The sequence below is a fragment of the Sander lucioperca genome, chromosome 13 (assembly GCF_008315115.2).
Source record: "Sander lucioperca isolate FBNREF2018 chromosome 13, SLUC_FBN_1.2, whole genome shotgun sequence".
NCBI lineage: Eukaryota > Metazoa > Chordata > Actinopteri > Perciformes > Percidae > Sander > Sander lucioperca.
In genome coordinates, this window is record NC_050185.1 from 20,876,667 (window position 1) to 20,888,897 (window position 12,231).

Below are 12,231 nucleotides of genomic sequence, written 5' to 3' on the forward strand. Positions count from 1 at the left end.
GAACTCTAAATTCTTATCCTTTACAAATATTCCAGCTTTAATTGACATTTCATTTAACTAGTGCAGTGCCCGTTGAAAATGTACCTGTTTGGAACGGGCCGATTGCTTGGCCTGTGGCATTGCTGCTTGTAGAATTCATCAAAACCAAATTGTACCCCAAAATTACTTACAGAAGGACCCCAAACCACTTCATATGCAACTCCCCTGTATACCCTACTACTAACTTACTGATTTACCTGACAGAGAAGGTTGCAGATTCAGAATATAATCACTGTAATCGCTGTTGTAAAGCATTCTGCATGTGGCATCTGCGTGTGGCATGCAGGTTACCTTCCCACCAAACAGGTCTGGCAGCCTGCCTATGAGTGGCATCACGCTCTGTCTGCCACTTGTTGTCTGTAGCTGGTTGTGCTTTGCATGTGTGGGATTGTGAAACGTCCTTTAATTCGGGAATTGTCGTTTATTCAAAGTCAAAGACAGTCCAAAGTAGTGCTACTTTGCACATTTTTGTGGGTCTGAGGTGTATGTCACATTTTAGCTGCCAAAGTCCTGACTCAGTGTGCAGTGTGAGAGGGGGAGTGGCCAGCGGCTAGAGGCAAAAGCCAATGTGTGCTTCTTTTACCGATATATATTTAACGATATCTTTTGCATTTCTAATCCAAACAACGTCAAACTAAACAACTGCACTTGCTCGTGCCCGTAGCAAGACATCTGTCAAGTTTGAAATCCATCGGACTAACGGTTCTAGAGATATGCGCATAACACACACACACACACACACACACACACACACACACACACACACACACACACACACACACACACACACACACACAGACAGACGTTCCTGCAATGTATAGATAGATGGGTGCAGCAGTATACCTTTAGATTGAAGCCAGCTTTGAAAAGACATTAATCGGTTCACACTGAAAGAAAATATGTTCAACCGTCTCAATATCTCTCTCACAGAAAACACAAGAGTTACTTTCCCAGTTAAATTTTACATGTAGGAAGTGATTCGATAGATACATATAATTTAATATTTTAAATGTCACTTATAATACATTTCTAACAAACTTGTTAGTGAACTGTTTGCTGGCCTGTTCAAACTGACACCTTCAACACAAAGAGGCCTAGAAGAAGACTGAATGTTGTATCCGGTTGTAGGCTATCTTATCTTTGACGATGACAAGAGGCCTCTGCTCCTTGCGTGACTTGTGACGTACGTGACGCATGGATGTATTAAGAGAACGTGACGCCGCACCACGGCACGACCTCCCTCTTCTCTCCTCCCTTTGTGCAGTTGACAAGCCCCTTCTCAGCCAGGACTGGAACACGCAGAGGTACGTTATGTATCTAATATTGAAATGCAACACAGCGGACATTTCTTTAGTGCACGGTTCTACCAATGCTATTAACCGGTGGATTCTGACCTCCGGAGCCCGGAGCTGTCCGTCTCATCCATTGACTTTTAACCGGAGTGGGATGCAGCTCGACGTGCAGCAGCGATGCTAGGCCTGCTGCTTTCTACAAGCAAACGGGTTAGCTTGGTGGCTAATGCCTTGCGGTGCGGTCATTTGACAGTACAGGAGCCAGTTGTCAGCAGTTATTCGGGTAGCTAAAAATATAGAAGCTGAGCTAGCTAACAGTTTTAACTTTTTGACACTTTACGGGCTTCCTGTTTGTCAACCGGTCATAAGGTTACTCACTGGGGACAATTGCCCGCTGTCCACCTTGATAGCTAGCTACAGTAATGCTAATATGTTAGCAGGCGAGGGCAGGGAGATGCTGCCTTCATAACCTCTTTGTCTGAGTCAAGTGGCCACTGCTGTATTCACTCTAGAGAAAGGGACCACACTTGTGTCTCTTTTGTCCCTATACTTGAATTTCACTGAATTAAACTAACGTTACATCTAAGGTGGTGATGGAGGGCAGTGATACACCTTGAGATGCTAGGTCAAGTGTAACATTTCATGAGTGGTCCTCATCATGCAATGGGATAGATGCCCTTTTGCTTTTGTAAAGTTACAGTATTTGGAGTGACTGTTCTATAAAGATATGGCCATCTTCACCTTAAAGTTATTAGGATTACCCCAGTATACATCAGCGACAAGACTTTGCAGGCTATCATATATACAGGGTTGTCCTCTACGGCCTGACATTTCTGCCTGTAGCCATGCGTGAAAGCCATAAAACTACTCAGGTGCAGTGGGGTGTGTTGGCAGACGTTGTTGTTGTGAACGTGTGTTATTAGCACAGCGTGGATGGCTTAGTGAGCTTGCCATTTGTGTATGTGTTAACTGCACTGCATATGCCTGACATTAGTCAGTCACTTCCTGTCCAAGTGCTTCTTTATGATCACAGTACACCTATGAGGGCTGTCCAGGGGGGCATCCTAAATTAGTCACTGGGGCTAGAGCTGGACATGTGCCTTAGAACATGCCAGTGGATAGGTGGACATTTGTTGTGTCAGAGCTGATGTTGCTATTATTTAGGAGACCAAAATTTGCAGATGAAATGGTGGCTGCAGAGAAACATCTGGGGCCTGAACAGGTAGATGTGTTAGTCATGTTACAATTGAAGCACACGGTTGGACTTGAGAAAAGGTGAGGGTGCCCATAAACTGGATTGAACAGGCTTTAAGGAAAGAATTGGAAGAGTTTGAAGTACCGAATTGAAAGATTTTTTGATGTTATTATGGTGTCTCTTTGAGGTAGAGCAAGCCTTAGCTCATGTAATTGTAATAGAAACTGCATGTGTTCCCTCTATAATTGCGTACAAATGAAATCTTTTGCAACAATAATTTTGAGAAACATTGTTCTGTTGTAATTGAAATTGTAAGCCGTAAGGTTTCTATTCACCTGGTAAACTGTTCAAATTCCTGTTCTATCTACTATCAATATGCACATGTATGTTATCAATAGGCCTGCGTAACGAATGGTCCTTGATAACTGTTGTGTTAAGAAAAAATGGAACCTACATCTATCCATAATACATAATGACGAAATAGACATGTCTTGCGCAACAGGCTGTTCAGCCAAATGAAGAACAAAGAAGTTCACACATACTTTACATGGGTGCAGCCAATCCAGAGTTGGCAAATAAATCTGCTTTGTGCTTCAGTCTTTGGCCCTTATTGTCCTTTTCTAAACTTGGTTTCTTCCACTTTGAAATATCGAATTTGATTCAGGAAATTAACTATAGTGTCAAAAGTCACTTTCCCTAAATTGTAAAGTAGTGGGAAACGGACTGGGAATGGGGGAAGGAATCGATGAATGCATTGACAATGTATTGGCAAAGCTTTTAATATTAATGTATTTAAAATACCCAAACTGGCTAATGCCAGAATGTGGCACCTGCATACAAGCTCAGGCCTCTGTATTGACAGGAATGCAAGTTTGTGTGTGTGTGCGCGCAAGTGTGAGAATCGCTCTGTTCCTGTTTGTGTAGCTCATGTAAGCCACTAACTTCATTAATCAGATTTGTACGTTTCCTATCCATCAGTGACCTCCAGTTGCTCCCGCCTTCCTCTTTCAGCAGCACTTCACATCTGATCTGTCAGCCTGCTCTTCTGCTACAGTGTTACTGTGTCTTTCCCTCTGCTGTGGGACTGTGGGCTTTGGCTGTCCTAAAGCTGTAACAGAGAGATGAAAGCAGGGATGTCATTTTTAGAGAGACCGTTGTATTCTTTTGTTTTCTGCCTTGTTTTTAGTCTCACCGTTGTATTCTTTTGTTTTCTGCCTTGTTTTTAGTCTCAGCCTTGATCATCTGCTTTCTTTTTGCAGATAATGGCTGTACCTCCCACCTACATTGACCTTGGCAAGTCTGCCAGGGATGTTTTTACCAAGGGATATGGTAAGCACCAAGCAGCCAACCATACTCACTTATTTCATCACCATTTACAGTAGTATTATATAGACGCACAATAAAATACTGCCATGATGTGTAGCCTACGACAATGACGATTGTATCATGAAGGGGATTCTGAGATGCACAATATTTTACAAAATAATCCTTATGAATCATCATGATACCTGTGTAACTGAAGAGATGAGACACACCTCAACAACTGTTTTAGGCTGTGTAGTACTACCTGTGATGTGTACAAACTGTGGAGTGCACATTTTTAGGACAGGATATCTGTATCTCTATTAACTAGAAGAACAATACCTTCTTCCTATATTGTGCTGTATATTAATCAAGTATATTTCTTGCAAGATTTGATGCAACACTTCCTCCCAGGCATTGTACAAATCCAGCCCCTGCATAATGTTTACCACAATGCCAAATAAAAGTAAATGACTCAAACCAGTTACTGTACTATTTAGAGCTTACCACTAGCTGAACACGTGTTGACAAGTAGTACAGACCCTGCAGTTGGAGTGGATGCTCCCAGGGGTTACTGAATTATGTCCAGTGTCCACTTAATATCTAGGGAATTCCCAGTTACAGCAGACTGATTAATTTGTACCATGAAGGCTGGTTCAATGCAAGTTTGGCAGTGACTTTAATTCATGACTGTGGGTTTCCCTGCGGGCTTACCGTGCAGATCCACCTGGCCGGACATTTCTGTCGCGCTGCGCTCCACTTTATTCCTATGGGTGACGTCAAGCGACTGTAACGCGCCCGCAAAGCATCCCGGGAAGGCGGGCGCTGCATTTGAAAAAATGCTGCGTGTCAAAAAGCTGGCCGATGCCCATCTTTATGCAAATTAATCCATTGAACGCGACGCGACTATCCAATAGAAGTAGAGCACAGGGGAGATTGGGGGAAGTGTCTCGCGGGTCCTTTTGTTCTAGACGTCCTACTACAAAAATGCTCAGGAAACTTTAATTCCGAGTAGCGAAAATGGAGGAGAAATTAATTGTGGCGGTTGCAGCATTTCCAAATCTATACGACCCATCTTTGTTGTCCTATAGGGACAACGACCAACGTAATTCTGCCTGGAGGAGGGTGGCAGAGGTCGTTGGAGTCCCTGGTGGGGTTTATGAGTTTGTGTGTAAAATAAAATGTTAATTCAACAGATGAGTTGTAATGGTAGCAGACAGAATGGGCATTCTCCCTCCAAATTTCTAAATTTGAGAGGGAAGAAGTTGGTTTTGAGCAAATGTTTTAAAAACACAACATTCCCCGCTGGCTCAAAACCACGGCCATAGCGGTAAACTTGAGGAAAGCCCATCGACGTACAAATGAGGGGAGGCGTCGCGACACCACGCTTCAGTCGTGTCGCAAAAGTGGAGCCGCAACGTTAGGCTGTGGTCCATCACCTTCGCAGAAAAGCTTCAAAACTGAGATTAGTTAAGTAATTGTAAAGCTGGTGACCATTCCATAGGGTGGAAACTGCAGCTTTGGTTACGGATGGACAGCAAGGCTGCTGGATTATGTAATTGGTGTAGAGAATTATTACTGAATAGAATTTTGCATTGTTAGGACTAATAATATTGGCATTAAAGTAGTACTTCTTTAGATGGCTATCTGGTGCTTGTGTTTTAAGAAGCTTGTTCCACTTATATACACAATAATGTGGCTATTATTGGATGTTGTATCTGTGTTGTCATCCCAACATCATTTTAATCTTTTATTCACTTTTGTCTGTTTCAGGCTTTGGGGTCATCAAGCTGGACTTGAAAACAAAGTCTGAGAATGGACTTGTAAGTCGTTGCCAGTCGTTGTCAGATTGTGACTGCAGCTGTCCTATCATAGCTTAAGAGGCTCCTGGCTGATAATTGAGTGGCTGGTTATCTGATCTCCTAAATGTTGCCAGGACACCTTGGCATGTGCTATCTGACAAAACAGTCAAGGTTTACAGGACTATATCACTGTCTAAAACCCTATGTAAACTTATTTAAAGTATATATTATATTAAGACTTTAACAATAACAGTAGTTAACCTGTCTGTAAATACGTCCTTTTCTTATTGCTATTGCCTCTGACATCAATACTCATCTGCAGGAGTTCACCAGCACAGGCTCTGCCAACACTGAGACCAGCAAGGTCGCTGGATCCCTGGAGACCAAGTACAAGTGGGCAGAGCACGGGCTGACCTTCACAGAGAAGTGGAACACCGACAACACCCTGGGGACCGAGATCACCATTGAAGACCAGGTTGGTGATGGGGTGTGGGGACCAAGACAATCTAAAATGTTTCTAAAAAAAAAAAAGGGATTTTGGTTGCTATTGGCAGTAACGTATATTCCTTTCTAATTTACTGAGGCCTGTCGCTCAAGTAGTGGGTGCCATTTGCCTTGTTGTAAATTAGACTTTGGTTTAATCTGATGAACAATTAATGCTAAACTTGATCAGTTTAAATAAACTCAACCTTTTATTTTTGTTTGCTATATCTTTCTTACCTATTCCGCAGTTGGCTAAGGGGCTGAAGCTGACGTTTGATTCCTCCTTCTCGCCAAACACTGGGTAAGAACCGCTTAATGAGAACTATGTAAATTGAGTTAATTTCAGTGAGAAATCAAGTTCAAGTCAAGAGTTCAGTGGAATGAAGTCAAGTATTTATTTATTTATTAAGCCTTACAATAAGGACCATTTTATGTCTTACAGCAGGTTGAGTCAGCAGATTATCTGAAAAGTTTTTGGTCAAATTTTTTTTTCTGGGTTTTTGCCCTTTACCGATGTGAGCAGAGGCCTGTACTACGAATCAAGATCAACATGTCCTGGATTTATTTCAGTTACCTGGCTTCACCAAACTTAACAACCGCGGTTCCGCATAAGCTGTGTCACGACGGTGGTTAACAACTAGTTCAATCAACCCAGGGTTTCCCAATCCAGCGACGCGCGCGTTCACATAAAAGAGGCGGTGTTTGCACAGCACGACCAATCGCAAACATCTACCAGAGCCACATATTTTACATAAGAAGAGCAAAATATAATTCTACATAAATATGAAGAACACAGACATGGTTTTACAGGCAAAACGCAATACAGTCACTGCTTCCTAAAACAGGAAGGAAAGCTGGCAAAAAACGCTTGTCCTTTCCATAAACTGCTGTTGCTTTAGTCTATTATTTCAGTTGCAACCCTGGCAGTGGTAAGCGATCGTGAGCGCAAATAAAAAAATATAATTCAAACCGATGTGCGCATTGGCAACACACGGCTCAACAAGCCGACAAATAGCCTATACGTAATTCCCTCTGCTGAAAATCTTTCATAAAAATACCTATCGGGGAATGTTAACGGGTTTGTCGGTCTCTAAATGTTTTAACTTTTCTGAGCGCACCTCTCTCTCTCCGCGCACCGAGCTCCACCTGATATTCTAAGAACGGTGACGGCGTTATCAGTCGAGTATTGATTGGTCAGTAGGCGGGGCTTTTACACCGGTTGATCTCTAATCTGCACGACTGCCAACTAGCTAACTTTAGCCAGCTAGCTAACTCGCTAAGTTAGCTGACTTGTCACACTAGGGTCACTGCAACAGTGTCAGTGCTGGTTAAAGTCATTAAGGAACCCTGCTCTTAAAATTGGGTAAATGGATAAAGAGCACATTGCAAAGAGCAATGGTTTTAGACATGTTTGTCCCACTGCCTCTAAAAAGGCTGTACGTTTGTGTGAATAAATGGTTACAGTCTGTAGCCGTGATAAATGTCACTTCTTTTTTATTTTAATTGTCAAAGCAAATTTAATGTTTCTAGTTCTGGGACACCTTGGCCTCTGACATCTAACAACCTGTTCTCTCTGCCAGCAAAAAGAGCGGCAAGGTCAAGACGGGCTACAAGTGTGACCACATCAACCTTGGCTGTGACGTTAACTACGACATCAATGGTACAGCCGTCCATGGCGCAGCAGTAGTGGGCTACGAGGGCTGGCTGGCCGGCTACCAGATGACCTTTGAGGCTGGCCGGAACAGGATCACCCAGAGCAACTTTGCGGTTGGATTCAAGACGGACGAGTTCCAGCTACATACGAATGTGTAAGACTACATGAAGCATTCATTATTGTGCAAGCATGCATCCTTCCATTATACCACACACAATAATGTACTATTGAACCAATGTGGCTTCTCCTCATCTTAATATTAGAGTTACGTTATGAATTGTAATGGCATACGATTACCATGGCTGATGGCATGACCATGGTGCTGTGAATTTGGTGCAGTTCATGCTCATTTATATTTAAGGTTGCATAGAGAGTGAATGTATATTGCCCTGATGCTGATACTGCTCTGATGCTTGAACCTAAACTAACCTAACAATGTATAAAACTATACATTCTGATATTAGATTAGTGTTTCTGTCCTGTGCTACTTGGATGAACATAAGTCACAGGCTAAAAGTTCTCGTTTTAAGTGAAGAACTGAGTCCAGATGACTGAACAGAAGCCTGATTTCTTGTCCTTGTCTGGCAGACTAACTAGTCGCCCATTTGGCTGGCTGCCGGGCACCCTGGTGCCTGCCAGTTATTTTTACACCCAGGGTGATGGGATTTACTATATTGCAAGTGAGGTGGAGTGAGTGGTTGGCAGGCATAAAGGGCCCCAGCGAAAAGGCAGAGTGAGGTAGTGTCGGACAGTGAGATAGAGGGAGGAACAGGGCACAGTGTAATGGCGTTTTTCCATTACATGGTACCTACTCTACTCGCCTTTTTTGGTTTTCCATTATGAAAAAAAGTACCTGGTACTAGCCAACAGGTACTTTTTTTTTGTATCACCTCCGTCGAGGTTCCAAGCGAGCTGAGGCGATACCAAAAGGTGACGTGAAAAACTTCAGACTACTGATTGGTCGGAGAGAGTCGTCACCAATCACTGCATCATCATTGCTAGCGACAGACGGGGGTGTCCTGAACAAACCCGCCATTTTTAAATAGTTTAGCCAGCGGCGTTTTTTTTGCTGCCTCCAGCTTCTTTTGAAACAATTTTTTTTTTTCTGGTTGTGGTAACAGCCAGATGCTGAGAGTCAAAAACAACACACCTTCGACGTTCTGTGTGTGTGTGTCGCGTTAGGTCACGGCAGTTTCCTGCGCCGTTGCTATGACGACCAGCCACGCTCGCCTCAGGCATGAGGCAGTACTAAATCTGCAATGGAAAATGGAGGACGGGGCACCGCGGTAGAGTCGAGCAGGTACCATGTAATGGAAAAACGCCATTAGTCTGGTTTTCCGGTGTGCCCCTGGCCAAGCCTGTCTGTTTTCAGTCTACAGCTGAAGTGGTTATGTGAGGTCAGACACAGTATAATGTTGACTTTACATTAGTGACAGTGCACCCCCCTGTGGAACTCTTTCATATACATGCAAGAAACCAAGTAAGGTATTCTCTTTAATTACAAAACCATAATTTATCCCTTTTGAGAGGAAAATATTACCTGTAGGGAAACACTATTTGTGTTGCAGCCCCATTTTACATATATTCCAATCTGCTATTTGTCTTCAGAAATGATGGCACGGAGTTTGGTGGTTCCATCTACCAGAAGGTAAATGACCAGCTGGAGACAGCCGTCAACCTGGCCTGGACTGCCGGAAACAGCAACACCCGCTTTGGCATCGCTGCCAAGTATCAGATTGACCCTGATGCATCCTTCTCTGTGAGTAGTGTGTAACCTGTAGTAGTAGTAGTAGTAGTAGTAGTTGTGGTATAGTCACATGGTGTATGATGACAATATCCCTTTATGGGTGCCTAATTAGGAATACCTGTTTTAACCTACTCACCCTTCACATGGAATCCATAGTGCAGGGTCAGATTCTTAAACTTACTTTGACTACAGAGACATTCTGGGTCTCTACAATATGAACCACGACTAGTCACGATGTTGTCCATTCACATCTGGGTCATAATCTTTGCTGCATGTCCTGCCTAGCTGACCAACCTGGAAGGATGGGTGCAATTCCATGTGAATACATCATAGTTAGTTGGGCCTGAGAGAAGCTTCATCCAAGCCAAAATGTTCTATGGGAGGAGTCTGAATGCTGCAGAAAGGCCAATACTAATGTCTATCACATATGTCCTTAAATCCCACTCAGCAGAGCCAATTATTGTAAATGGTTGTTTGTTAGTGTAATTATATGTTTTTTCTAACTATTATTACATGCCATTCCATTTTTAGTGGTAGCACCTATGAATTACAATTTACATTTTATTATTTATTTTGCTCAGAGCAGGCAATACATTGCACAGCATTGGCATGATACCTTTTATCTGTTAATAATACGTGTTCTTTGTATGATTTTCAACTGTGGTTCCCACACAGGCCAAGGTGAACAACTCCAGCCTTGTGGGCCTGGGCTACACTCAGACTCTGAAGCCAGGTAAGGGCAGTCTTATATAGGCAAAAACACTGACCGTGTTTACAAAGACCACAATATTTCAACATTTACTCAATTAAGACAAAGCACAATTTAACCAGGATTTTTTTTGAATAGAATTAAGTCAGAATCTGAGCAGTGGAATTTGGATGTGTATGTGGAGTATTCCAAATGAACTACTACTTACTCTAGACATGTACAGAGTACACCTTGATCATAATATTGCTCCATAGCAGTTTTTGTGACTTTTTGTTTTAGATACAGACACCAAACTGCTTCTACATTAATGCTCAGGTGAAAATAGAACAGTTATTAGAATAATTGTGCACAGTGTTTTTTAAGGGTTATTTATAGCCAACAGCTACAATATCTCAATGATAAACAACAGTAGCAACATTACAGAAAGATGGGCTTTGAGGTTAAATGCTGAAAGGGAAACTGATATGATGGAGTGTAGAGGTGAGTTCTTCGATAAATCAACGATGGAATAGTTCAGTAAGCCTGTATAATCTAAATACAGTTTCAGACAGTTTGGAGGATTATTTGCAAGAATATACATTCACACGTGTTTGTTTCTGCAGGAATCAAGCTGACACTCTCTGCTCTCCTTGATGGCAAGAACATCAACGCTGGTGGCCACAAGCTTGGTCTCGGCCTCGAGTTCCAGGCGTAGGAGGATGAGGCAGACGCCCGTCCAGTCCTCCCAGCACACACGCACTCCCCACCAAAAAAAATCCAAATCCTTTATTGATTAGACAACCCTCACAAAACCCCTGTGTCCCCTAGACATGCTACAGCTGGAGGCAAGACAGCATAAAGGTCAAATCGTTCTTGCAACGATCTACCAATTTTAAAGGACCACTTTAAGGGAACATTTTGAAAATAAGAAGCTGAGTTCAGAACAAAACTATTACCGTTTAACAAAAAGTTTTATCTTGAATTGTGTAGCTTGCAAAGAAAACGTAACCTTGAGTACAGTCATGTTTGTCATTTCACTACATTCATACACAATGCTTTAACTTGTCTCTCTACTTTCCAATGCAGATCAAAGGGAAAGGGCAGTCAGAGTACACTTGAGTAGTTACACCTCCAAATGGTGCTGTTTCATAGCGCCATTAAGCACTCCTTTCTTAAAAGTTGTAGTGGTGAAATAATGATTTTATTTCCACGATTCTGCACTGGAGAGCTCTTATGTCTGTCTTGATATATTATACAATGGGAAGGGTTAGTTGTCCCTGAGGTATGAAGCTGTCATTAGCTCTTAGAGACACTACACTCCAGTGTGGACATTCTATGTTTTCGTCTCACTTGTTTTTTGTGTCTGTGCATTTGGTGTGAAAAATGTCTTTTGTTACATATAGTAAAATCTTATTTTATTGACATTGTTGCATAGTTTAATCCACCTGTGAAGTCTCACGAAGGCAAAGAACTGTCAATTCTTCCTGGTTGAGCAAAGGAAGGGAAACCTGTCATGCACACAGTTAAACTTCTCTGGATAAGAGTTACAGTACTTCTTTGAGGGGGGATGAAAATAATTACAGTGGACAGGAAATGGTAGTCTTCCAAAACTGGTTATGGAAAAACATGCTTAGGTGTATTTGACAGTAATGTCATTCCCTGAATTAAATAAAGAACACCTTGAACCAGTTTGTGATTGCATTTGTTCTACTGCCTTTGTCACATAATGACCTGCATCTAGCGATGACTAATTTCAACCCATGTTTATTTGAATTTCTGTAAAAAATGCTTTTGAACAAATAAGTTGGCCATTTGTGACAGCTGAGGATAACTTAAAAAGCGTTTTGAAGCAGGAGATGACATAGTAACTTACTGTCTGATTTTGATATTCATTGGGATCACAAGGTTTGTTTTTAAGTCAATCTACAGTGGTAACTAGGCTAACAGTTATGTTTGTTATTGATTCATCTGATTATTGTATATTGTCTGTTAATCCTTGTCTATTAAATATCAGAAAATAGTGAAGTCA

General features: G+C 42.1%; 1 protein-coding gene across 2 annotated transcripts; it reads left to right on the plus strand.

The window, feature by feature from the left end:
• The first annotated feature begins 1,190 nt into the window (after positions 1-1,190).
• vdac1 (voltage-dependent anion channel 1) lies at positions 1,191-11,891 on the plus strand. 2 transcript variants are annotated; one of them, XM_031308182.2, is made up of 9 exons: positions 1,191-1,343; positions 3,786-3,855; positions 5,602-5,651; positions 5,953-6,105; positions 6,362-6,414; positions 7,694-7,921; positions 9,376-9,526; positions 10,190-10,247; positions 10,826-11,891. In XM_031308182.2, the coding sequence occupies exons 2-9, from the start codon at positions 3,789-3,791 to the stop codon at positions 10,915-10,917; spliced, it is 852 nt and encodes a 283-aa protein (XP_031164042.1). In that variant the 5' UTR covers positions 1,191-1,343; positions 3,786-3,788; the 3' UTR covers positions 10,918-11,891. The 2 variants fall into 2 exon arrangements, with proteins under 2 accessions (XP_031164042.1, XP_031164043.1); XM_031308183.2 differs by lacking the exon at positions 1,191-1,343 and adding an exon at positions 1,596-1,614.
• The last annotated feature ends 340 nt before the right edge of the window (positions 11,892-12,231 follow it).

Excerpts from the sequence above, each read along its gene's own strand:
- vdac1 (XM_031308182.2), top strand. The coding sequence starts at position 3,789 with ATGGCTGTACCTCCCACCTACATTGACCTTGGCAAGTCTGCCAGGGAT. Across the intron at positions 6,106-6,361 it reads AGATCACCATTGAAGACCAG|TTGGCTAAGGGGCTGAAGCT; the intron begins GTTGGTGATGGG and ends CCTATTCCGCAG. Across the intron at positions 6,415-7,693 it reads TCCTTCTCGCCAAACACTGG|CAAAAAGAGCGGCAAGGTCA; the intron begins GTAAGAACCGCT and ends TCTCTCTGCCAG.